At 44.4% G+C, this 24314-nt stretch overlaps 1 protein-coding gene across 3 annotated transcripts; it reads left to right on the top strand.

Moving 5' to 3' along the window:
* Window positions 1-11752: 11752 nt before the first annotated feature.
* LOC100670040 (glutathione S-transferase Mu 1) lies at window positions 11753-23905 on the top strand. 3 transcript variants are annotated; one of them, XM_003409555.4, is made up of 8 exons: window positions 11755-11896; window positions 12227-12302; window positions 12620-12684; window positions 12994-13075; window positions 13183-13283; window positions 14201-14296; window positions 14382-14492; window positions 22902-23905. In XM_003409555.4, the coding sequence occupies exons 1-8, from the start codon at window positions 11861-11863 to the stop codon at window positions 22932-22934; spliced, it is 600 nt and encodes a 199-aa protein (XP_003409603.2). In that variant the 5' UTR covers window positions 11755-11860; the 3' UTR covers window positions 22935-23905. The 3 variants fall into 3 exon arrangements, with proteins under 3 accessions (XP_010587854.2, XP_003409603.2, XP_003409602.2); XM_003409554.4 differs by lacking the exon at window positions 22902-23905 and adding an exon at window positions 16682-17659; XM_010589552.3 differs by lacking the exons at window positions 12994-13075; window positions 22902-23905 and adding an exon at window positions 16682-17659 and having other exon boundaries at window positions 11753-11896; window positions 12620-12688.
* Window positions 23906-24314: the final 409 nt, after the last annotated feature.

Below are 24314 nucleotides of genomic sequence, written 5' to 3'. Positions count from 1 at the left end.
CTAATGCCATAGTGATGCTCTAAGTAATCTCTAAACATTTTTTAATTGCACCAGCTGCACCAGTCTCTTCCAAAGGGGTGCGGAGCTATCTCAGCTCCTGTGGCCTTGGTCTCTTTTCTTCTTTCTTTGTTCTCTTGAGAAATGGCCTTCAGCCTGCAAACCAACAGGAAGGCTTTCTTTCTTGCTCCCTATCTCAGCCACAGTGGACTTGGCAAAACAGCTCCAGTAGCCGAGAGATTCTTATGAGTGTTTTTCAGCCTGTGACAAATATACTGATTAGAGTCCAGATGCCTGACATGTTTATCTTTAGTTTAATAAAGAGTTTTTGTAGTTGTTTTGTGATGTGTAAGACCATCTGTGGACTACGTGCTCAAAACATTAGGTAACCCTGATCTTTCCCATATAAAACCCTCCCATCAACCCTTTAGGGCAGACAGAATTTGGGAGGAATTTAATCCCCTCTGTCTCTTGAATACCGGTATTCAATAAAGCCTTCTTACTGCTTACCTCCTCCTGTCTCAGTATTGGCTTTGCGGCAGGCGGCTCGAACCCGCAATTTGCGGTAACAAACTGAAGCCGCTCCCAAAGTCCACCCTTCAGCCAAAGATTGGACAGGTCTTTAAAATAAACAATAACACACGTTAGGAATGTGCTGCTTAGTTCAATCATGTATAGGAGACCAAAGGCAATACGTGCTCAAAAGCAATGGACAAGAAGGCAGGAAGAGATAAGAAAAATGGACGGATGGAAACAAGGAGTTGGGTTGTGGGAAGGACACATCACGGGGATTGCGACCAATGTCACAAAAAGATTGGGGCATAAATAGTTGAATGAGAAACTAATTTTCTCTGTAAAATCTCACCTAAAACACAATAAAAAGGATTGAGTAATAGACTGACTTGTAAAATAAACACTGTCACCTGTGAATACTATGGTCCCTTAAATGAATCAACCACATGAAACCATAAAACATTTACCACAAAACAAAGATGAGAAGCTAAGAAGGGGCAAGAAAGCTAGATTAATGGAAACAGACAGAACAAAAAATGGGAATAATGAGGATGCTGATACTTGTGAAAAATGTAATCAATGTTAAGGAACCAGATGTATAAAAATTGTTAAATGGCAACCTAATTTGTTGTGTAAACTTTCACCTAAAACACAATAAAAAAATTTTTTACATGCATTTCTCTTTAGAAATATTGCCTTAGTCAAACTGTGTCAAGAATAAAAGATTTATGTTAGGCTAGAAATTGATATTAAGAAAGTTTATAGTCTAAGAACTGCTTGTACATTTCTCCCTCCTTCCCCTGCAACCTCTTTGACGTGAAAACTGTTTGCCTTTGTTTATTTTGCCTGTTAAATACCCTCACTGTTCTCCTTGCAAAGCAGAGCACTGCCGCAGTCTGTTTGAATGCCACGTGTTTCTGCGTTTTGCAAAATGAAATTATTCCTTCAATAAAATTTTGTTTTAATTTCTGTAGGAGCGTGGATTTAGTGCCTTCTAAAATTGATTGTGACGATGGCCGCAGACTCTGTTAATACACTAGAAACCACTGAATTGTACGCTTTCAATTGTTGAACTTTATTGTATGAGGATTATACCTCAATGAAGCTGTTAAAAAAAAAAAAAAGTACCAGTGACTTGGAGAAGTCCCTCTGTTCTTGGTCATGGCGCCTTAAGGAAACAGCTCCTGTAGGTCCCCAAAGGAGATGCTGCATTACAGTGAATAATATTCACCTGGGGGAAAAAAAGTCTGCTTCCTGGGATAATTTCTCAAACACTTTTCTGTGGAGATGTTTTAAGATTCACCTAAATTAGGAATGCCTCCCCTTCCTGGGCCAGGCCATACTTGGATTCTGTTAATGACAGTGTGAGGGGCATTATGGGACTCCGCACAAGAGACCGAGCCACAAGGCTTCCTGTCTCCCTTGATTCCTAGACTGTGCCTGCGCTGACCCTGCCCTCTGCCTGCACCTGGAGTTCTCCATCACCTGGTGATCCAGGCCCCAGAGCTGGCTCAGCTCACAGGGGTGTGAGGAGCCTAGTACCTGTACCCAGGCCTCTGCAGGAAAGCCTGGGCTAATGCTGAGGTGGAGGGGAGGTGTCCTGACCATCTATCGCTTTTCTTAGGACAGGGACGAAGGGCTACAGGCCACAGCCACTCACGGTTCCCTTCCTCCTACCTGGTCTCTGAGCCACAGCTTTCTGCCTCTTTCATGGAAACACATTAACAGCAAGAAACACTTAAAAAGTTTCAGGCTCTTTGTTGCTGACCTGTAATATACAACCTGGGAAGGGACACACCTGTCCTAAGTGCTTTCGTAAGAATCATAAACAATACCCAAACCTCCCCAAAAAACAAAAACAAAAAAACTGTTGCTCTCCAGTCAATTCTAACTCATAGCAACCCTACAGGATACAGTACTGCTGCCCCACAGGGTTTCCAAAGAGTGGCTGGTGGATCTGAACTGCTGACCTTTTAGTTGTCAGCCAAGCTCTTAACTGCTGCATAAATAGGCTGCTCTTTTTTTTTTTTTTTTTTTTTAATCCTAACTGCTCCCCAGAAGCAGGAAACATTGTTTTGAGGTAATGTTAGAGGGTATCAAGTCTCCTAAAGGGGATTTCCCCAAGGGTCTCAGAGATCAAAATGTCAAAGTTCTGTTCTGTTAAAGCCGTGTTATGAGTGACCCAAAGTCATGGCCTGTGGGCTCCCCTCTCCAAAGGTCTGTTTTAACCCAAGGCTATAACTTAAAGGATCTAAAAGAATGGGCAGGCTGCAGAGTCCTTAGTGATCTTCTGGAATATGACGTCTTGCAGCTGGACTTTGATAGTACCAGGTGGCAGAAAGCTCACACTTACATGTTCTCAGGCAACCCTGAGTGCGGATGTTCTGTGTGTCTGGTCAAGGAGGCAGCATGCGTTGTAATGCAGCTCTCCCCACCCTGGCCCGCAAGAGAATCCCCTAGAACCACCTGGGAGCATTGAAAACTTGCTGATGCCACCACCCTCGGGGATGCTGACCTAACTGGTCTGTGATGGGGCCCCACATCAGTATTTTTATTAAAAGTTCTCCAGGTGATTCTAACGTGCAGACAAGGTTGAGAATTACTGCTTTTAAGTCAACAGAGCTGGGGGTAAGGGCTATTTTGTTTTAAATAAAAGTTAAACAACCAACCTGGGCTTATTTAACTCTTGTTAAATGGTTTGAATCTATAGCCACGCCTGCATCTATATTTACCTGTATTGAGCAACAGGTAAAGGAAACTTTTATTGAGGAAACTAACAAATTATGCAAGTCTGTTCTGAGAAACAGACTGTAATTAAGAGCTATAGTCTGGAGAGAGTGGGGAAAAAACAGAGTCTATTCCAGTAAATTTAAGATGTCATTGATTGTAGGATGCACTATTATTTTATAGACATATAAGAAATAAAACAAAGTTCTACCATGTAAACAATTTTCCATGGATTGTAAGACATATCCTGATTTCAGAAATGTTAGAATGTGAAAAAATCAGTATTATAGGTATTTCTAGTCACTTCCTTTTTATGCTTCATAAAGAAATGTGACGTACATTTTTCCAAGCTCAGTTGTTAGTTACCAATCGAGTTGATTCTGAGTCATGGTGATCCCACGTGTGCAGAGTTGAGTGGTGCTTTTCAGAAGCAGATCACCAGGCACCAGGTGTCTTCCAAGGCACCACAATATTTTCACTAGTAGTCGAGTGCTTAACCTTTTGCACCACCCATGGGACCTCCCCAATATATACCTCTCCGTACTGTCTTTCTCAGACCCATTTCACCCATTGGCATGATTGTCTTGGCCCCTGTAGATCCTGGGTTTGAGAACCCGATTGTCTAGTCCTTCTCCTTCTGCAGAATTGGACTCCTTCTGAAGGGTCCACTGTGCTCTGGGCCCATCTTCCCATGTCCTCAGAGACCTTGTCCTAGCAAGCATTGTCTCCTTCTCCTACATTCTACCTTTCTCCCTCTCTACTACCTGTGGGTGTTTAAACACACTGAAGAGTGTCCCATATTAAAAAAAAAAAAAAAAAAATCTACCCCTTGTTGTTCCTACTCTACTCCAACCTTTAATAGCCAGCCTACTTGGAGATTTGGCAGTGATTGTGGGGATGGTTGTACAACATGATTGATGTATTTGATATCACTAAATTGTGTACCTGAAAAATGGTGAACTGACTTATGTTCTGCTATATATATTTTTACGACAATAAAAAAGTATCCAATCTCCTTGGATTATCTTACTCGTGATGCCTAGTATATCCCAGAGTAAGGTATTGAATGTGTTATAAATCTTAATCTCTATGCCTGTGGGGAGCCCTAGTGGTGCAGTGGTTAAAGCAGTCAGCTGCTAACCAAAAGGTCAGTGGTTCAAATCCAGCAGCTGCTCCTTGGGAGAAAGATGTGGCAGTCTGCTTCCTTAAAGATTACAGCCTTGGAAGCCTTGTAGGGCAATTATACTCTGTCCTATAGGGTTGCGATGTGTGGGAACTCACGCCATGGTTGTGGGTTAGGTAGTTATGCCTGTGATTATAATCCTATTTGCTAATGGGGTTGTCTTTGTTATGTTGATGAGGCAGGATTAGTGTAGGTTCTGTCTTGAGTCAATCTTTTTTGAGATATAAAAAGAGATTAAAGGAAATCTAGCAAGCAGAGCCCTGGTGGTGCAGTGGATAAGCATTTGACTGCTAACCAAAAGGTCACCAGTTGGAATCCACCAGCAGCTCCTTGGAAATCCTATAGGCTAGTTCAACTCTGCCCTGTAAAGTTGGTATGAGTCAGAATCAACTTGACAGCAATCGGTTTGGTTTTTTTTTTTGGTTTAGCAAGCAGAGATGGGATAATATAGATGACAGGACACATGGAAATCTTCAAGGAACCAGGAAGCGGAAGTTGAAAAGAGAATAACCTTCCTCCAGAGCCGACAAAGAGAAAGCCTTCCCCTAGAGTTGGTGCTCTGAATTTGGACTTCTAGCCTTCTAAGCTGTGAGAAAATAAATTTGTTTGTTAAAGCCACCCACTTGTATTTCTGTTATAGCAGCACTAGATAACTAAGAAGAAAACCCTGGTGCCATCGTGGTTAAGAGCTGCGGCTGCTAACCAAAAGGTCGGCAGTTTGAATCTGTCAGGCACTCCTTGGAAACCCTATGGGACAGTTCTACTCTGTCCTCAAGGTTGCTATGAGTCAAAATCAACTTGACAGCAATGGTTTGGTTTGGTTGGTAGATAACTAAGACATCCAGAATCTCAAAGATTCTTTTTTGACTGAATGAATGACAGAATGGATGAATGCTAATTAAAAAAAATCTTTCTCTTATTTATAATGTTATTGTTCTATTTTATCTTAGTGCTGTCTATCCTTTACGATTTCTATTTTCTCAATTGAATCTCGTAATTTTTTCTTTCAAGATATATAATTCCGAATGACCAACCCTCTCATGTATAATGAGAACTAAAACTATTCAGAGGAGCAGGTACTTAAGTGTATGGATTGGTGCATGGCCTTCCTGCAGGCAAAGCTCCCCGGGAATCCACCTTATTGCCAGAGGCTGCCTCCTGAACCTGGACCGGAACCAAGAGCTGGGAAGACTGGCATGGTTTGAACAGGTGGGGAGCATCTGCAACATGGACTGCTCCCTGCTGGCCACTGGTGACACAGGCTCTGAGGTTCCCAACTTAGCACAGACCTGCAGACCATCTGACTTCTATGTTCTAACAGGGGTGAGCTGAAGTCTACCTTCCTCCTCATCCTCCGTACCACACTTTGTTTTGATGATTTGACATCTTTATGAAATATTGGTCTCATACCTTGTAATCCTAACAATTTTATTTTCTATGTGTGGTAAAATATACACCCCATAAAATTTGCCATTTTAATCATTTTTAACTGCATGACCCAGTGGCATCATCACACAGTGTTGTGCTGCCATCCTGACTTCTTTCCAAAACTGTTTCACCACCCCAAACGGACTCCGTGCCCATTAAGCACTAACTTCCCATTCCTCCCTCCCCAGCCCAGGGTAACCACTAATTTGCTTTCTGTCTCTATGCATTTCTCTATTCCAGATAGCTCACATAAATGGAATCATACATATTCATCTTTTCCCTCTGGATTATTTCACTTACTACAATATTTTCAAAGTTCATCCATATTGTATTACGTATTAGAACACTTTGTTTCCTTCTTATGGCAGATTTTTAATAAAACTTCTTTTTTATCTCTGATATTGGGATCTTTATTTTCTTTATACTCCTCTGCATTTATCTTGGTTTTTCTTTTATTTTTTTATATTGTGCTTTAGGTGAAAGTTTACAGCTCAAGTTAATTTCTCATACAAAAATTTATACGCATATTGTTATGGGATACTAGTTGCAATCCCTGTAATATGACAGCACACTTCCCCTTTGTACCCTGGGTTTTTTGTGTCCTGTTCCTGTCCCTTCCTGCCTTCTCGATCTGCCTCTGGACAGAAGCCATCCATTTGGTTTTGTGTATCTGCTTGAACTAAGAAGCACACTCCTCACAAGTATCATTTTACATTTTAAAGTTCAGTCTAATCTTCGTCTGAAGAGTGGGATTCGGGAATGGTTTTAGTTCTGGGTTAACAGAGAGCCTGAGAGCCATGGCTTCGGGGGCTTCTTCCAGTCTCAGTCAGACCATTAAGCCTGGATTTTTTACACAGATTTGGGTTCTGCTCCACACTTTTCTCCCACTCTCGGTTATGTTCCCTGTCAGGGAGGTCACCGATGGTAGCTGGGTACCATCTAGTTCTTCTGGTCTCAGGCTGATGGAGTCTCTGGCTTATGTGGCCCTTTTGTCTCTTGGGCTAATATTTTCCTTGTGTCCTTGGTGTTCTTCATTCTCCTTTGCTCCAAGTAGGTTGGGATCAACTGATGCATCTTAGATGGCCACTTGCAAGATTTTAAGACCCCAGATGCCACTCACCAAGGTGGGATGAAGAACATTTTCTTAACAAACGTTGTTATGCCAATTGACCTAGCTATTCCCTGAAACCATGGTTTGCAGACCCCAGCCCCAGCTACTCTGTCCCTCAAAGTGTTTGGTTGTGTTCTGGAAACTTCCTAGCTTTTGCTTTAGTCCAATTGTGCTGACTTCCCATGTATTGTGGGTTGTCCTTCCCTTCACCTAAGGTGATTCTTGTCTACTATCTAGTTAGTGAATTCTCGTCTCCCTCCCTCCCCACCCTCATAGCCATCAAAGAATGTTTTCTTCTGTGTGTAAATCTTTTCTTGAATTCTTATAATAGTGGTCTCATACACTATTTGTCCTTTTGCAACTGATCAACTTTATTTAGCGTAATGCCCTCCAGATTCATCCATGTTGTGATATGTTTCGTGGATTCATCATTGTTCTTTATCTTGCATACTATTCCATTGTGTGTATGTACCATAATTGCTTATCCATTAGTCTGTTGATGGGCACCTAGGTTGTTTACATCTTTTTGCTATTGTGAACGGTGCTGCAGTGAACATGGGCGTGGATATACCTATTCGTGTGATGGCTCTTATTTCTCTAGGATATATTCCAAGAAGTAGGTTTGCTGAATTGTACGGAACTTCTATTTCTAGTTTTTTAAGGAAGCACCAAATCAATTTCCAAAGCGGTTGTACCATTTTGCATTCCCACCAGCAGTGCTTAAGTGTTCCAGTCTCTCCACAACCTCTCCAACATTTATTATTTTGTGTTTTTTGGATTAGTGCCAGCCTTGTTGGGGTGAGAAGGCATCTCATTATAGTTTTGATTTGCATTTCTTTAATGGCTAATGATCACAAGCATTTCCTCACGTATCTGTTAGCTGCATGAATGTCTTCTTTGGTGAAGTGTCTGTTCATATCCTTTGCCCATTTTTAATTGGGTTATTTGTCTTTTTGTTGTTGGGGGTGTCGCAGTATTTTGTAGATGTTCGAGATTAGACCCTCATTGGATATGTCATAGCTGAAAATTTTTTTCCCAGTCTGTGGGTTGTCTTTTTACTTGTTTGGTGAAGTCTTTGGATGAGCACAAGTGTTTGACTTTTAAGAGCTTCCAGTTATCTAGTTTCTCTTCTTGGTGTTTGTGCATTGTTAGTTATGCTTTGTATTCTGTTTATGCCATGTATCAGGGCTCCTAGCATTGCCCCTATTTTTTTTTCAAAGATCTTTATTGTTTTACATTTTATATTTAGGTCTTTGACTCATTTTGAGTTAGTTTTTGTACCTGGTGTGAGGTATGGGTCTTGTTTCATTTTTTTGCAGATGGATATCCAGTTACACCAGCACCATTTGTTAAAGAGACTGTCTTTTCCCCATTGAATGGACTTTGGGCCTTTGTCAAATATCAGCTGCTCATATTTATGTGGATGAATTTATGTCTGGATTCTCAATTCTGTTCCGTTGGTCTATGTATCTGTTGTTGTACCAGTACCAGGCTGTTTTGACTATCGGGATGGTATAATAGGTTCTAAAATCAGGTAGTGTGAGGCCTCATAGTTTGTTCTTCTTTTTCAGTAATGCTTTACTTGTCCAGGGCCTCTTCCCTTTCCATATGAAGTCAGTGATTTGCTTCTATGTGTCATTAAAAAATGTTGTTGGAATTTGGATTGGGATTGTATTGTATCTATAAATTGGTTTGGGTAGAATTGACATTTTCACAATGTTGACTCTTCCTATCCAAGAGCATGGTATGTTTTTCCTCTTATGCAGGTCTGTTTTGGTTTCTTGCAGTAGTGTCTTGCAGTTTTCTTTGTATAGGTCTTTTATGTCTCTGGTTAGGTTTATTCCTAAGTATTTTATCTTCTTGGGGGCTATCATATATGGTATTGATTTGGTGATTTCCTTTTTGAAGTTCTCTTTGTTGGTGTGATCACTGTATAGTAATACCCGTTGTTGTCAAGTTGATTCAGACTCATAGCAACCCTACAGGACAGAGTAGAGCTGCCCCATAGGGTTTCCAAGGAGTGGCTGGTAGATTTGAACTGCCAACCTTTTGGTTAGCAGGCAAGCTCTTAACCGCTGTGCTACCAGGGCTGTAACAATGAGCTCAAGCATAACAATGATTGTAAGGATGGCGCAGGACTAAGCAGTGTTTCGGTCTGTTGTACACAGGGTCGCTATGAGTCAGAACTGACTTGGCGGCACCTAACAACAACTTGGTTGGTGTAGAGAAATCCAACTGATTTTTGTATGTTTATCTTGTATCCTGATACTTTGTTGAAATCTTCTAATTAGTTCCAGTAGTTTTCTTGTAGATTCTTTGAGGTTTTCTGTTTATAAGATCATATCTTCTGCGGATGGGGATAATTTTACTTCTCCTTACCAATTTGGGTACTTTATTCCTTTTTCTTGCCTTATTGCTCTGGCTAGCACCTCCAGCACAATGTTGAATAAGGGTGGTGATAAAGAGCATCCTTGTCTGGTTCCCATTCTCAAGGGGAATGCTTTCAGACTCTCTTTGTTTAGGATGATGTCAGCTGTTGGCTTTGTGTAAATGCCCTTTATTGTGCCAAGGAGTTTCCCTTCCTTTCCTATTTTGCTGAGGGTTTTTATCGTGAATGGGTTTCGGACTTTGTCAAAGGCCTTTTCTGCATTAATTGATAAGATAATGTGGTTCTTTTGTTTTATTTATGTGATGGATTACATTGATTGTTTTTCTAATGTTGAACCATCCCAGCATGATGGTATGAATCCCACTTGGTCATGTGGAATTGTTTTTTTGATACGTTGTGGAATTCTACTGGCTAGAATTTTGTTGAGGATTTTTGCGTCTATGTTCATGAGGGATACTTGTCTGGATTTTTTTTTTTTTTTTTTTTTTTTTGTGATGTCTTTACCTGGTTTTGGTTTCAGGGTATGCTGGCTTCATAGACGGAGTTTGGGAGTATTCCATCTTTTTTCTATGCTTGAAATACCTTTAGCAGTTGTCTTAGGCTGGGTTCTGTAACCAGTAAAGCTTATATATATATATATATATATATTTATATTTATATCAAGGGAATGGCTGGAACCTCCCAAGTCCGTGGATCAGGATAGAGGCTTCTCTCTATTCACATAGGTGCAGTGGCTGGCAAACCCAAGATTGGCAGATTAGCTGGGCAGGTCTCCAGCTCTCAGGCTGTGAAGATGGATGAATCCCAAGATTTGCAGTTAAGCTGATAGCTCAAGTCCCAAGAACTGAAGGTCAGACGAACAGGAGGCAGCCACAGGATCCAGAGTGAGCAAAAATCTATAACATCTGCTTCTGTTAGGATGCAGACCACACCCCCAAGGAAACTCCCTTTTAACTGATTGGGTACTCACAGGAGAAAGTATAATTGGCTGCTGCTGGGTGGAGTGTTCTGTGTATGTCTATGTGGCATTTAGATCTTCCAAGTCTTTATTGAGCTTTTTTCTAAATGTTCTGTAAACCATTTTCTTTTTTTAAAGTTCCTCTCATTTATTTCCATAGATCCATTAAATCTTCTAATATCCTTTACACAAGAGAAATTCACCACAGGCTAAATTATTTCATGTTATCTTCATTTTGAAATACTCTTCTGCCTTCAAAGAGCAAAGTCGGCAGAGAGGACATTGTTCTTGTGGAGACTGTACTCTGGGTCACACGTCACAGAGTATCTCAAAGGCCACCTGAGGCACGCCTTTCAAATCACCAGTGAGGAAATAGGCTCAGGGGGTCCTTGGTCTTACCTAAGACCACACATGAGGCAGAAGTCAGACCCAGGGCTAGAATCCACGGGACTGGATGTCTGAGGGTCTGTACCCTGTGTAATGAGGGGACTGTGGTGCCACCGCGACACTGTTCTGTGGGCAGTCCTCCTGGCTCCACCCTGCACCACCCCCCCCCCCCCCCCCCCCCGCACAGCACAGGCCTCTGGCCCTGCTGAAGAAAAGATCTTGCTCACTTGCCCTCTGTGACTGCCACTCTCATGTCACTGGTCCTGGTTTGGGGGTGGGTCAATGTGAGGGTTATCTAGCTGGCTGGAGGGAGACTCCTGGGGCTGTACCTTATATGCAGTCTTATTGCTGGGTCTGATTCCTGGATTTAGAGTCACACAATGGGCTGAAATGCTAACTGTTGAATTTCCAGTTGTTCCTTACACTCCTTTGCCAGAGGACTGACAAAGGGCAGGGTCCTTAACAGTCCATGAAAAGAAAACACTGAGCCCACATTTCCTGTTCTCTGTCCCTGGTAGTGGGTGGTCAGTCCCGTCCACTGCTACTTTGTTCCTGTAAAGGAGAACCCATCATGGAGCATCAGACCTCCCAGGAGCTTTTCTGATAGACCAGGAGTCCTTTTCCTTGTATAGGTGCTGATTTTAATCTCTCTGGTTGTAGTGCAGTCCCATTTTGGCCTGAGCCTCACCGATTCCTAGGGAACTCGGCACCGAGGAGCAAAGGCCGAGCAAGGCCCTAAGGAAAGGGAGGCGAGGAGCATTACTTCTCTTGTGTTTCTGCCTTGTCTCCCCAAGTGCACCACGGTCTCCCCCAGGACCCAGCTGGGGTCTGAACGCGGGCAGAGGAAGCCACTGAGGGGTCCAGCTGCCTTCGGTTTCTGTGCGTCCAAGCCTGGCCTACCGGAATCTTCCAAGCTGGTAGCAGCAATGGAATTTACTCCCTTTCGCCCTCTAGGCCCGGCGCCCAGAACTGGAAAGGGAGGGGTCCGGGCGTCTGCAGGCAGGCGGTGGGAAGGGCTAAGGCGGAGATGGGGGTGCGGAAATGCACCGACTCAGCGCGTTGGAGGCGGGGCCTAGCGTCACGGAACTCCGCCCGGGACAGCTTGGTAAAGTCCGACCTCAGCTCCCCTGACGTGGACCAGCTGAGACCACCGCGAACACGTGCACCATGGCCGTGACCCTGGGTTACTGGGATATCCGCGGGGTAAGCAAAGGGTCCGCTTGCTGGGGTGGGACGGGGGCCTGGTGGCGAGGAAGTGCTGAGCAGGTCGGGGACCAATTCTAGTAGATTCCTCTCAGGGGCTTTGCTGGACTTGAGCCCCATTCTGCAGCCTGTCCTCCTCCACGCTGAGTACTTTGGGGCTGAATGAGATAGAGGACGGGGGAGTAATGAGAGACAACGGGTGCGACTTCTGTGGGGTTTTCTCGGCTGTGTGAGGAGAGGGGAGGGTGGTGCCTGCTTACATGGAAGAGATGAAGTCAGGCAGGCAGGATCCCGCCATCTCTGACCCCTTCCCCCTGCTGTCTCTCCCAGCTGGCCCATGCAATCCGCCTGCTTCTGGAATACACCGACTCAAACTATAAGGAGAAGAAGTACACGATGGGGGACGGTAATGACACCCTTGTGTTGGCCCCTCTGCCAACTAATGCTGATTTGGTAACAAGCAGCCCATGCCCTGGCCACCTGTTGCCCACCTCTGCAGGGCCTGCACCAGCTGGATCTGCTCCCACCCCTTATCAATAATCGGAATCCAATTTCCCCCGCGGGCTTGCCTAAGCCTTTTGTAAGCCTTGGTCCTGGGAGTGTGAGACTTAGTGGTTCTGTCAGCTGCCAGATCCACCAGCCTCAGGGGTTCTTGCAGTGACGCTGGGGACGGAATGTTGGACTACAAGGAGGTTTGTTTTCATTTCATCGTTCCCACCATAGCTCCGGACTATGACAGAAGCCAGTGGCTGAATGAGAAATTCAAGCTTGGCCTGGACTTTCCCAATGTAGGTACGGGAGTGGGGGGGGGGGGGGGGGGGAGGGGAATTAAAAGGTGTCTCTTCCTCCATCTCCTTCCCCCAGCCTGGAGTTTTACTACCAGGTGCCTTCTGCTCCACCCCTCTCATTCCTGGTTCTCTTCACTGCCTCTCCGTGGTGTTCCCTGTTCCAGATCATGCATGCGCTGTACATACATTTCTTCGGTGTCTACCATGGCCCAGGCCCTCAGCGTGCCAGGTCCCAGTCTGCCCTTTCATAGGGGATGGGGGTGTTGGGGAGTCTGGCGGCACAACAAACCTGCCTGGTTGCCATTGCAGCTGCCCTACTTAATTGATGGGGCTCACAAGATCACCCAGAGTAACGCTATCCTGCGCTACATTGCCCGCAAGCACGACCTGTGTGAGTGGGGCTGGGGGTAGGTGTGGGGGCACAGGAGGCCAGGCGGCCATTCCCAGGGCTTGGCTGCATGGGATGCTGAGGGTGAGTGTCCGATGTGTGGGCTGCAGGTGGGGAGACAGAAGAGGAGAAGATCCGCGTGGACATCCTGGAGAACCAGGTTATGGACACCAGCATGGACCTGGCCAGGGTGTGCTACAGCCCTGATTTTGTGAGTTTCCAGTGGGCTGTGCCAGGGCAGGGTTTGAAGTGGGAGTTTGGACTCTTGCATTCCCATCTACAGTGCTCCTGTTTGCCCTTTGAACGCCTTAGAGCTACGATTCCTTGAAGACGTCCCCTGTACTGCTACCAGAGTGACCTTCATAACCCTGAAAAACCCGTTGCCGTCGAGTCGATTCCGACTCGTAGCGACCCTATAGGACAGAGTAGAATTGCCCCATACGGCCCAAATAACCCTAAATCTCCTCAAATGAAAACTCTGAATCAATCCCCTCTAATTGTAGGATAAAGCCTAGACTCCCCAGTGTGGAAATTAAGTTCCTAAACAATGTGTTTAACTAGTTTTCCCAGTGTCTTTCCCTTGCTACTGACAGGATTCTCATGTACCTTGATTATTAGCCACACAGCATCACCACAGAGTCTGTTTCTGCGGGAATGCTCTCTCCCCTCCCTCCTCCTTTTCAGCATCTTGAACTCTCCTTATCTTTCAGGAAACTACTCAAATACCCTGTCAAGTCTTGTGCCACCCTGCAAGCTAGAACTTCCCATTTTTTTCCTTGAGCTCTTATACTTCTTGTTCCTTTACATATGAGTCTTGCACTTGGCCAGAGGCTCACAGCACTCCTGGGTCTGACTGAAAGGTGGGTTGATGGGGCTCAGTGGTGATAGAGTCAAATCAGAGTTGTTTTCCTCTGGGCCTTCTCATGCCGCTGACAAATGGAAGTGATACCTAGTAGGGGGTCTAATAAATACTGGTTGATTAAATGGAAGCCTGGGCACTGGCCCAGGGGCAGTCCAGGGAGAATGGCGGCTCACCTGTGAACAGCTAGGTGCTGGCAGCAGTTGGGGAACTGCCCCTGTGCCCTGGGAGCAGGGTTCGAGGGTGGTAACAGCTGTTTTCTGCCCCAGGAGAAGCTGAAGCCGCAGTACTTGGAGGGGCTCCCTGACAAGATGAGGCTCTTCTCAGAGTTCCTGGGGAAGCGGCCGTGGTTTGCAGGGGACAAGGTAAAGGGGGAAGGAGATGGGGACACAGGTTGTCTTTCCTCCCAGATGATGGAGCTTCCCATTCACTCATCCTTGGTTTTCACAGATCACCTTTGTGGATTTCCTTGCTTATGACATCCTTGACCTGAACCGTATCTTTGAGCCTAAGTGCCTGGACGCGTTCCCAAACCTGAAGGACTTCATTGCCCGCTTTGAGGTGATGCTGGAACCTCTTTGATATTTCTCCCATCTCCATGACACTTTCCTAGTTGGGGGGCTAAAATTAACAATAACTAGCAATTATGGAGCACTTGCTTTATGCCAGGACCTGTGCTAAGCATTTTACATATATAGTGCCAGATTTAATTTTCACAACATTACTACCAGGTAGATAGAATTATCACCACTATGTTATCGATGAGAAAACTTAGCTGAAGGGGATAAGGAATTTGTTCAAGATCACAGAACCAGTACAGGTTGTGCCAAGCCTCCTGTCAACTTCTATGAGCAGTAGTCAGTGGCTGTCTTTCTCCTGTGCTGAAAGGGAAAGCTCGAGCCCTTTTTCTGCCCGAGCTTCACAGCCTAACAAAGTATGGATGAGGCAGAACTTGAGGAGTGTGTATGTAGCTGGTAGTAGTAGGACTGAGACAAGGAAGGATTGGTGGTAAATTCCATAGACACAGACAATATTTACACTTGACCTCCAGAACGCTTTGTACCAGTCTAGTCCACCTGTGGGCATGTTCTGAAGCTCCCAGGTCTGTAGAGGTGCTGGGGTTTGAGTATTTATTTGGGTGCCCCTGTGAAGGACTTTATCTTATTCTATGATGGGAGAGTGTCCTTCCGTCCATTCTTCTACCCGTTCTTCTTCCCCATTGTCTAAGGTTTTTCATCTCTGAGATAAATCAGTACATTTATTTTAACTCATGTTCACTGATGATCTCCTGTGGATGAGGCACTGGGTCAGGCACAGTGGGGCCTGCAAAGTTGGCCCTGCCCTGGAGCCCACCCTCTGAGCTCAGTGTGGTTGGATAACCAAGGCTACAGGAGGTGTGTGGGTGTGTGGTGCCTACTCAGTCCTAGAGGAACACAGCCTGGACCCCACCTCACAGCCAGATATCCATCACATGTGATCAGCTGGTTTGAGAGCAACCCAATATACTTGATTACAGATTTGATAATTTGAGGCAGTTGTCCAACATGGTTTTCAGCGTAGAGTTCTTTTTTCTTTACCCCTTCCCATCAGAGATCTGCTTTCTTGGCTAGTTCTCATCAGCTTCTGGTTCTGGTCCAAGCTGAGCACCTTGGGAATGCCTGTGAATGTCGGCTGTGGACAGTGGCCTGCGATTTGCCAGAGCTTGGTCCCATTGGGTTTAGGAAGTTCCAGATGTCTTTGAATCCTCTGAGAATTGTCTACCCTGTTATGATAGCCCCGAACACACACCTGAGTGTCATTTGGCCTGGTCTCCTTATTTTTTTTTTTTCCTTAGCTAGAGGTGAGGTAGGTTGGAGTACAGTGAGACTGTTACCAAGCTGAGAAGCCTGGAGTCTCTCCTGCAAGTGGAATAATTACAGCTTGACCCTGAATGGCATTGGTAGCCCAGCTCCCCCTGTCTACCTGCCCCCAGATTTGCTGAGTCATTCTGTGCAAGCTTGACCTCCCTTGCAGGCTGCACAGGCATGTTCTGAGCCCCTTTTTCCTGCTCAGGCCCCATTCTGTGAGCAAACCCTGGGGAGGCGTGCTGGGATTCATAAACCTCCCTCTGCAAAAGGAGAATTTTGTTCCACTGGAAATGAGATGTCCTCCTGTGGGGTAGGGGAAGTGGTGCAGCAGAAGGAGCCCAAGAGTGGGGAGAGAACTAGCCAGGCTGAATTCCAGCCCTGTCCTACAACCTGCTGGGTGAGCAGGAGGAAGGGTAGTTCGGAGGATTTTCTAATCCTATATTGTAATCTCCGGTGGATATAAAGCACCTAGCACAGTGTAGGCTCTCCAGAGATGGGAACTCTTATTCAGATAAGGGATGAAAGGAAATTGGAAGATTTAACTTACTGGGCCACGGCCATAGGAAGATAGGCTTACGTCCCAGTACTCACCCCAGATGGAAGGACTTTTACAGGGTCCCATGAGTTGGAGGAAACCCTGGTGGTGTAGTGGTTAAGAGTTCAGCTGCAAACCAAAAGGTCGGCAGTTGGAATCCACCAGACTCTCCTTGGAAATCCTATGGGGTAGCTCTATTCTGATCTCTAATCTTATAAGATTGCTGTGAATCAGAATCAGCTCCACAGAAACAGGTTTTTTTTTTTTTTTTTGGTTTTCATGAGGTGGCTGTGCATGTAGTAGAGTGTGTTAGAGCCACCAGTGGGGCAGCAGACCCTGATCTTGGGCCTTCTTTTTCTCACCCTCAGGGCCTGAAGAGGATCTCTGCCTACATGAAGTCTAGCCACTTCCTCCCAAGTCCTATCTATACAAAACCAGCCCTGTGGGGCAATAAGTAGGGTCTGTAAACCCAGAAGATGTGAGGGGGAGTCAGCCCTGTTCCTGCTGCCCCAGGCTGGGAGAACACCTGCCTGTCCTCACCCCGCCAGCACCATCCCTCTCCTCCCTTTTCCTCCTTTCATTCCATTCTCCTCCCCCAAGGACTTATTTCTCCACCGCAACCTCATTCCATCTAGGCCCTCTAAAGATCTCAGTTTCCTACTTCCCTTCAGCCAATCCCTGTCCTGGCCTCTCTTGGCCCTGCAGTGAAGCCAACCACACTGCCTTTCCCTCAGTATAGCCTTTGCTCAGAGGAGCTGCCTGGACCTCAGCCTGTAGGGCTCAGCCCTAAGCTCCCTGTTCTGCCCTGAGAGACCAGTATGGCTGGTGGGTGGACCCTGCTCCCGTGGTCCCTGCCCAAGCTCTGTCTGATCCCTAGGTAATAGCTGAGCCACACCTACTATGTCTTGTCTTCCTGGCTACCTGGATTCAGGACTAGCTCTGCTAGTGGTGATGGTGGTGTTTGGAGGAGGGGGTGTCTTCCCTTTGTCCTCCGGCATCCAAGATAGGGGCTGGGTGGATGGCGATGTGTGCGTTTGGGGAGGGTTATAAAGGTTCTTGCTCATTTCTGTCCCTTCTCCATGTCCCTCTGTCCCTCACTATGGGGATGTCTTCCAAAGAGAGGCCCCTTCTGAGCCTGACACCCTCATTAATTCAGCTTTCATTGAGTCTATGAGGAGCTGTGTGTGTGGTTGTGAGGGTGCTGGGGCAATGGAGAAGGGACCGAGCTGTCCATAGGCTGTGGGGCCCTGGGGGACTACCTCCTGTCACCGTCTCCTGGAGGCTTTTACCGATCCAGATGCCCCTCGTTTCTGTTCTCAAAATAAATCTCAACAGCACGTATCCCACTGTAGGGTAACTGTTGTTTTTCCTGTTTTTCTGCTCAACTAGAACATAAATTCATGGAAGAGAGAATCCATGTTTTATTTGACTTTTTATATCTCATCTGTGACAGTGCCTGGCACAAAGTAAATATTCAATGAAAGTTGGAAATTTGAAAGAATTATCTCCAGGTAAGGGCCTGGAGAACTCTCCAGTCATGACTGGGATATAAAGGTCTGAAGACAGCCATCTGTGGCATCAAGAAATACAGTAAAGTTCACAAGATTTTAAATCAACATGTCTGGGGGAAGGAGTCACTAGCTCTTTCTAGCTTAAATGGTTATACGCTCTATCAAGCTGCTGGTTGGAAAGCTTGACCTGAGATGGCAGGCCCTGTTTGTGGGGTCAAAGTGTAGCTTTTCTGGGTGGTCAGAAGGTGGTGTGGCCGTTTCTATCAGGTCGTCCACAGTGGAACAGGACTCATTGGGGAACCATGTGGCTGAGCAGGTTCCTTATAACATGGCCAGATTGTGGAGTGGAGCCTGGTTAAGGGCAGCCTTCAGACATGGCCCATAGCATAGAGATGATTTTGGAGAAGAGTCTTGTTGGGCTTTGTCCAGGTGGTCAGTGCCTGCGGTGTACTTCCTGAGGTTATTAAAAAGGGAGCAAGAGGAGTAATGTTAAATGTAGTGAAGAAGTCAATGATTGATTAAAAACATAAAACTAGTAAGATAAAAGTTCAGTAATGGTGGAAGATTTATGAACCTGGTAAGATACACATTAGTTAAACTAAAAGTTTATTAAACTTTAAAATTTATAAACTTAAAGACAGATAGGATAGAAATACAAGTGAATGAAGTAATAGAAGTTAGGGCTGAAACTACAATAAAAGTAGCTAGAATAAAAATATTTAGTTAGATTAACGTATATATCTAGAGTAGTATACAGCAAATGTTTTCACTAAGAGGTCAAATAGTAAAGGTTTTAGGCTGTATAGGCCACACTGGCTCTGCCAATCACTCAATCCAGTCTAGGGTAAAAGCTGCCATAGACAGTCCTTAAAGGAATGGCTGGGTTGCGTTCCAACAGAACTTTATTTACATAAACTAGTGACTGTAGTTGGTGGACTCCTGACCTAGAAGCTCCAACTGAAAGGGCATAACTATATAAAAGCTAGAATATTAGATTTGAAATTAAAAAGGTGATTAATTATCAAAGGAAAAAGAACAAAATAACTCAATGCTTAAAAAAGGTGGAAGATCTAAGAAACAAAGACAGTTTCAAATGAAAACATTTTCTAAACATTGTGGTCAAAATTATAATGTAAAAGATGAAAACATACATTTCACAGTCTGGGGTAGAAGTAGCACACCTATGTGCTTCACACAGAGGCAACCAAAAAAGATGAGTGTATTGTGGCCAGTGTCTAGCAGAGGTCCCGAGACCTGGGGCTCCTTGGGGCTCCTCCAGTGCTCACACCCCATCAGTGAGTCTCTCCTTCTGGATAGGGAGAAGGGGACTCACTTTCTGAGAGCAAGGTTGCTTCATGGTGTCTCCTACACTGATCTCTTGTCACTCATCATTGATGATAAGTTCTCATCAGGCCCCCACTAAAGTATGGTCCTGTCCAAAATGTCTAATGGCCACCTGCGTGTCAGCCATTCTTGCAGTTTTCTTCCCATTGGAAACAATTTTAGAAGGAAGCAGATAGGGTCTAGGCCACAGTTCAAAAAGAGTATCTGTGAATACAAGTGGAAACATTTCACCGTAGAAGATAAAATACAGACCTATCTAACAAATCTAATTTTCTAAATCTAAAACAACAGTCTCTTTATCTGGTTTGTTCTAGTCCCAGCCCTCTGAACCCTTGAAAACGGCCCCTTCTATTAACCTCAAGTTGGCTTTGTCTCCACCTCTGGTCACACAGCAGCACCTTTTCATTTAAAATTCAAATATACTCACATCCGTTTAACCTCTTCTTGTGGATTAAGTTGTTTGCCCCTAAGTTTGCTTTCTTTTCTTAATATTAGTTTCTGTTACACAAATGAGTTGGAATCGACTCGACAGCAATTTTTTTTTTTAACGCAGATAGTGCATGAATACATGTTGGGTGCTGTTGAGTTGATTGTGACTTACAGACACCCCATGTGATAGATTAAAACTGTCCCATAGGGTTTTCTAGGGTCGTTTTGAATCAGAATCCACTCAACGGCAATGGGTTTTTTTTTGTTGTTGTTGTCTTTATGGGAGTAGATTGCCAGGTCTTTCTCCTGCAGAGCCAGTGGGTGGGTTCGAACCATCAACCTTTCGGTTAGCAGCCAAGTGCTTAACTGTTGGGCCACCACAGCTCCTTGCCTCAATAAAAAAGAAAACATGAATACATTCACCTTAATAAAAAGAAAAAAACCTGGCCTTATCTGTAAAGTCCCCTTTTACTTCTACCCTGAAGCCTGACCTTTTTCCCATTTGCCTGTAGGAGACCTTGTCGTCAGTTTGTGTGTCCTTCAGACCTTCTTCTATTCATTTACATACACGTGTATCTGTGGAAAGTAGACTGATGTTTCAGTTGCTCTAATCAAAACGTGAACGATATCATACCGTATGTACTAATCTGCCACTTAATTTTAAAAACTCAACTATGAACACCTCAGTATATGCCTCCTTTGGTGTATGGTTGAGATTTTATAGGTTGGAATTGTCATGTCATAGGATGTTTAAATTTTAAATGATATTGACAAATTGTCCTCCATTGGAGCTATACCAGTTTACAAGCTCACCAGTAGGAAATGCTTAGCACTTTCTCAAGCTTTGCCAACACTTTATCAATTGATTAATATTTGTCATCTGATGAACTATGGAATCACACTGGTGTAATCTGCAGTTCCTTGGATTACAGTTAAACATTTTTTTCCTTTTTTTTTTGGTCACACCTATTTTGAGTTCTCTAACTTGTTCATAGATTTTGTTCATTTTTCTTCTGAGTTTTAATGACTGATAAGAGTTCTTTAGGTAATCTTTGGTTCCTTTGTCTCTTCGTCACCTGTCTCAATTTTGCATATTTGTTCCTTATCATAGAAAACTTTTCAATTTTGATACTGTTCAATTGGTAACTCTTCGTGGATTTTTCTTTTGCTATCTTATTAGAGGAACTGTCCCCACCTTATGATCACAATCATAGTTTCATTAATATTTCTATAGCTTGGTATTTAATACTGTGTTTAAATTCCAGATGAATTAGTTTTCATGGATGGTGTGAGGTAGGGCTCTGTTATTTTTAATTGTTAAGAATTATCCTAGCTCTACTTTTGGCTAGCCCACACTTTGGAAATACCACCTTTGTCATACTAAATTTTCATATATACATGGGTCAGTTTCTCAACTCCAGTTCATCAGTACCTTCAGTATACAGAGTTTTACTTGATATCTTCTTGTATTTTCTACAGGGCCTCCAGTCCCATTTGACATACCTTCTCTCTGCAACTGTTCAATCTCGTCTTTATTTCAAGTACCCACCCTTCAGGCTTGGGCATGAATCGCTGTAGCCATGAACATACCTGGGGAGCAGGGGGTATGAATGGTGGAAAGATTGCATTCACATCTTCATAACCCTCCACATATCCTTACTCTCCTTTGGCCTCTACTGCTAAGAGAAATCCAGCTAGACAGCAATGATCTAAGTACTATTTATTGTAAAAGAGCAGAGAAGACAGAGGACAAGGCCTCCTTAGGGACAGGATGGAACAAGACAAGCAGTGTGACTCTGCCTCCAGCTCAGCATATCTTCTTGTTGCCCCACTGGACCGTCTTGTTGATGGGAATCTTGAAGAAGCAGTCAGACTGCATGTACACAGGTATTTTCTCCAAAGCCTGAAGGGAAAGCATACCAAACGCGATAAAGACCCGAACCGAGTTCAAAAGAATCAGACCAAAACTACAACATTCACATGCTGCCTGCCTCCACCTACCCCCATTTCTGGTAGACAGAGCCTTTGGGGTGAAAGGAGTCAGGCCTTTACCAAGACTTAGAGGCTTAGAGGTGACCCACTCTTGGTCTCTTTAGGCAAAAGCTGGTGTTGGGCAACAATCTACCACCCTGGGGTTCCTCAGGGCCCAGGGGAGCTTGTGAGTTTTTCTGTAAGAGAAAGGTGCAGGGAGCCTCACATGAAAGCGTTCAGATTTGGGAACTCATCCAGGCACTTGGGCTCAAACATGCAGTTCTGATCTAAGACATCATAGGTAAGAGTCCACAAAGGTGAGCTAGAAGAAGGACAACAAGATGATGAGGTCTGGAGAGTTCATAAACAGTTGCAGAGATAGAGAGATGTCCTCTCCTTTCCCTTCTTCCTACCTTCTCCCCTGCAAATCAGGACAATTTCCCAGGAATAAGGAGAATTGTTTCAGTTGTCCAGGTAGCTGTTCCAAGTTCTCAGGATTCAACTTTCCTGGGAGACAGTGAAGAAGAACTAAAGAGACAGGGAAAGATAGAAAGGAGGAAATAGGAGGGAAAGGGAAATGAGAAGTAATAGAAGAGCTGTCATCATCTTCATTGCTAATTGGGGCAGAGGCCAGTCAGTGATGGACCATTAGCAGCTCCTTCTCAGGGTGGCTTCCTCTGACTGCCTTCAGGTGGGGGTGGCAGGATGGAACACAAGGGTTTGAAAAGGGGGAGGGGCCAACACTAGAGTTACAACACTAAACAAACCCAAAATCAAGAGTTCTGTTTCCTATTCTCACTGACGGACTGGGTTGGGAGCAGCAGCAGAGTGAAGAGTACATCACCCTTCTTTCCCTAAGTGTTACTTTTCCTGATTTCCATTCACTTCATTGTGTAGTCCAGGTATTTGGAATGTTTTGGAAACAACCAAAAACCAAACCCCTTGCTGTTGAATCAATTCCGACTCTTAGTGACCCTTAGGATAGAGTAGAAGTTCCCCATAGGGTTTCCAAGAGGTCAGCAATTCGAATCCACCAGCCACTCCTTGGAAACCCTATGGGGCAGTTCTACTCTGTCCTACGTGGTCGCTAGGAGTTGGAATTGACTCCATGGCAACAGGTTTAGTTTTGGTTGGTTTTAGTCTTTACAGAAGCTGTCCCACAGAGCGACTGGTGGGTTGAAACCGCTGACCTTTCTGTTAGCATCTGAGTGCTTTAACCACTTTGCCACCAGGGCTCCTCTTTGGAAAAAAACATGCTTCTAATCTCACAAGAAATTCTAGAAATTGGGACAATAAAATAAAAACATCAAATTTTTTTTTTTTCTTTTTTTAGCTGCTTTGCTGTTACTTCAGGAAACAGCTGTGATAAAGTAGAACATCATTCAATGTGCAAAGACCCAGAATCCCGCAGTAATGCTTTGGCGGAGTATGAGTCCGAATACGGCTTGGATGTTAAAGAAGCTGCATTAACCTACATAATTGCTCCTGTAATCACACAGAAAGGAGAGGCCTTAGAGGACTTCAAAGGGCCTGTGAGTCAGAATCGACTGTACACACACAACAACAACGATACCTTGGAGCCCTGGTAGCGTAGTCGTTAAAAGCCCGGCTGCTAATCAAAAGGTTGGCAGTTTGAATTTACCAGCCTCTCCTTGGAAACTCTATGAGGCAGTTCTGCTCCATCCTATTGGGTTGCCATGAGTCTGATTCAACAGCAATGGGCTTTTTTTGTTTCATTGTTAACTGTCAGAGACAAGCCCTGATTTAAAAAAGTAGAAAAATTCTGAAGTGGTAAATATTAGGATTCTTCCTGCATAAAGGTAATATTGGGTGCTATCAGGATGGTTAATGCATAATGTCAAATAATTATAAATGGAATTTTACGAAAAATGCTTCGTGGTCATTATGGATTGAATCGTGTCCCCCCAAAATGTGTGTCAACGTGGCCAGACCATGATTCCCAGTATCATGTGATTGTCCACCATTTTGCCATCTGATGTGATTATCCTATGTGTTGTGAATCCTATCTCTATGTTGTTAATGAGGCAGGACTCAATCTACAAGGTTAGGTTGTGTTTTAAGTCAATCTCTTTTGGGATATGAAAAAGAGAAGCAAGCAAAGAGACAGTGGAACCTCAAACCACCAAGAAAATAGTGCCAGGAGAAAAGTATATCTTTTGGACCCGGGGTCCTTGTGCTGAGAAGCTCCTAGTCCAGGGGAAGATTGATGACAAGGTCCTTCCTCCAGAGCTGACAGAGAGAGAAAGCCTTCTCCTGGAACTGACGCCCTGAATTTGGTCTTCTAGCCTTGTAAAACTGTGAGAGAATAAATTTCTCTTTGTTAAAGTCATCCACTTGTGGTATTTCTATTATAGCTACACTAGATAACTAAGACAGGGCCCAACAGTTAAGCACTTGGCTGCTAACCGAAAAGTTGGCGGTTTGAACCCACCCAGTGGCTCCATAGGAGAAAGAGACCTGGCAATATGCCCCCATAAAGATTACAGTCTAGAAAACCCCGTGGAGCAGTTTTACTCTGTCACATGGGGTCACTATGCGTCAGAATCGACTCAACAGCACTCAACAACATGTATTCATGCACTATTTGTATAACAGAAACTAATGTTAAGAAAAGAAAGCAGATATACAGGGAAATTACTTAAATCCGGAAGAGTTTAATGGATGTGGGTATATCTGGATTTTAAGTGACTAGATGCTGCTGTGTGACCAGATGTGGAGACAGAGA

The sequence above is a fragment of the Loxodonta africana genome, chromosome 3 (assembly GCF_030014295.1).
Source record: "Loxodonta africana isolate mLoxAfr1 chromosome 3, mLoxAfr1.hap2, whole genome shotgun sequence".
Taxonomy (NCBI): Eukaryota; Metazoa; Chordata; class Mammalia; order Proboscidea; family Elephantidae; genus Loxodonta; species Loxodonta africana.
The sequence above is the reverse complement of the archived record's forward strand: the minus strand, read 5'-3'. Positions and strand labels throughout refer to the sequence as shown.

Excerpts from the sequence above, each read along its gene's own strand:
- LOC100670040 (XM_003409554.4), top strand. The coding sequence starts at position 11,861 with ATGGCCGTGACCCTGGGTTACTGGGATATCCGCGGG. Across the intron at positions 12,685-12,993 it reads TTGGCCTGGACTTTCCCAAT|CTGCCCTACTTAATTGATGG; the intron begins GTAGGTACGGGA and ends TTGCCATTGCAG. Across the intron at positions 14,297-14,381 it reads CGTGGTTTGCAGGGGACAAG|ATCACCTTTGTGGATTTCCT; the intron begins GTAAAGGGGGAA and ends TGGTTTTCACAG.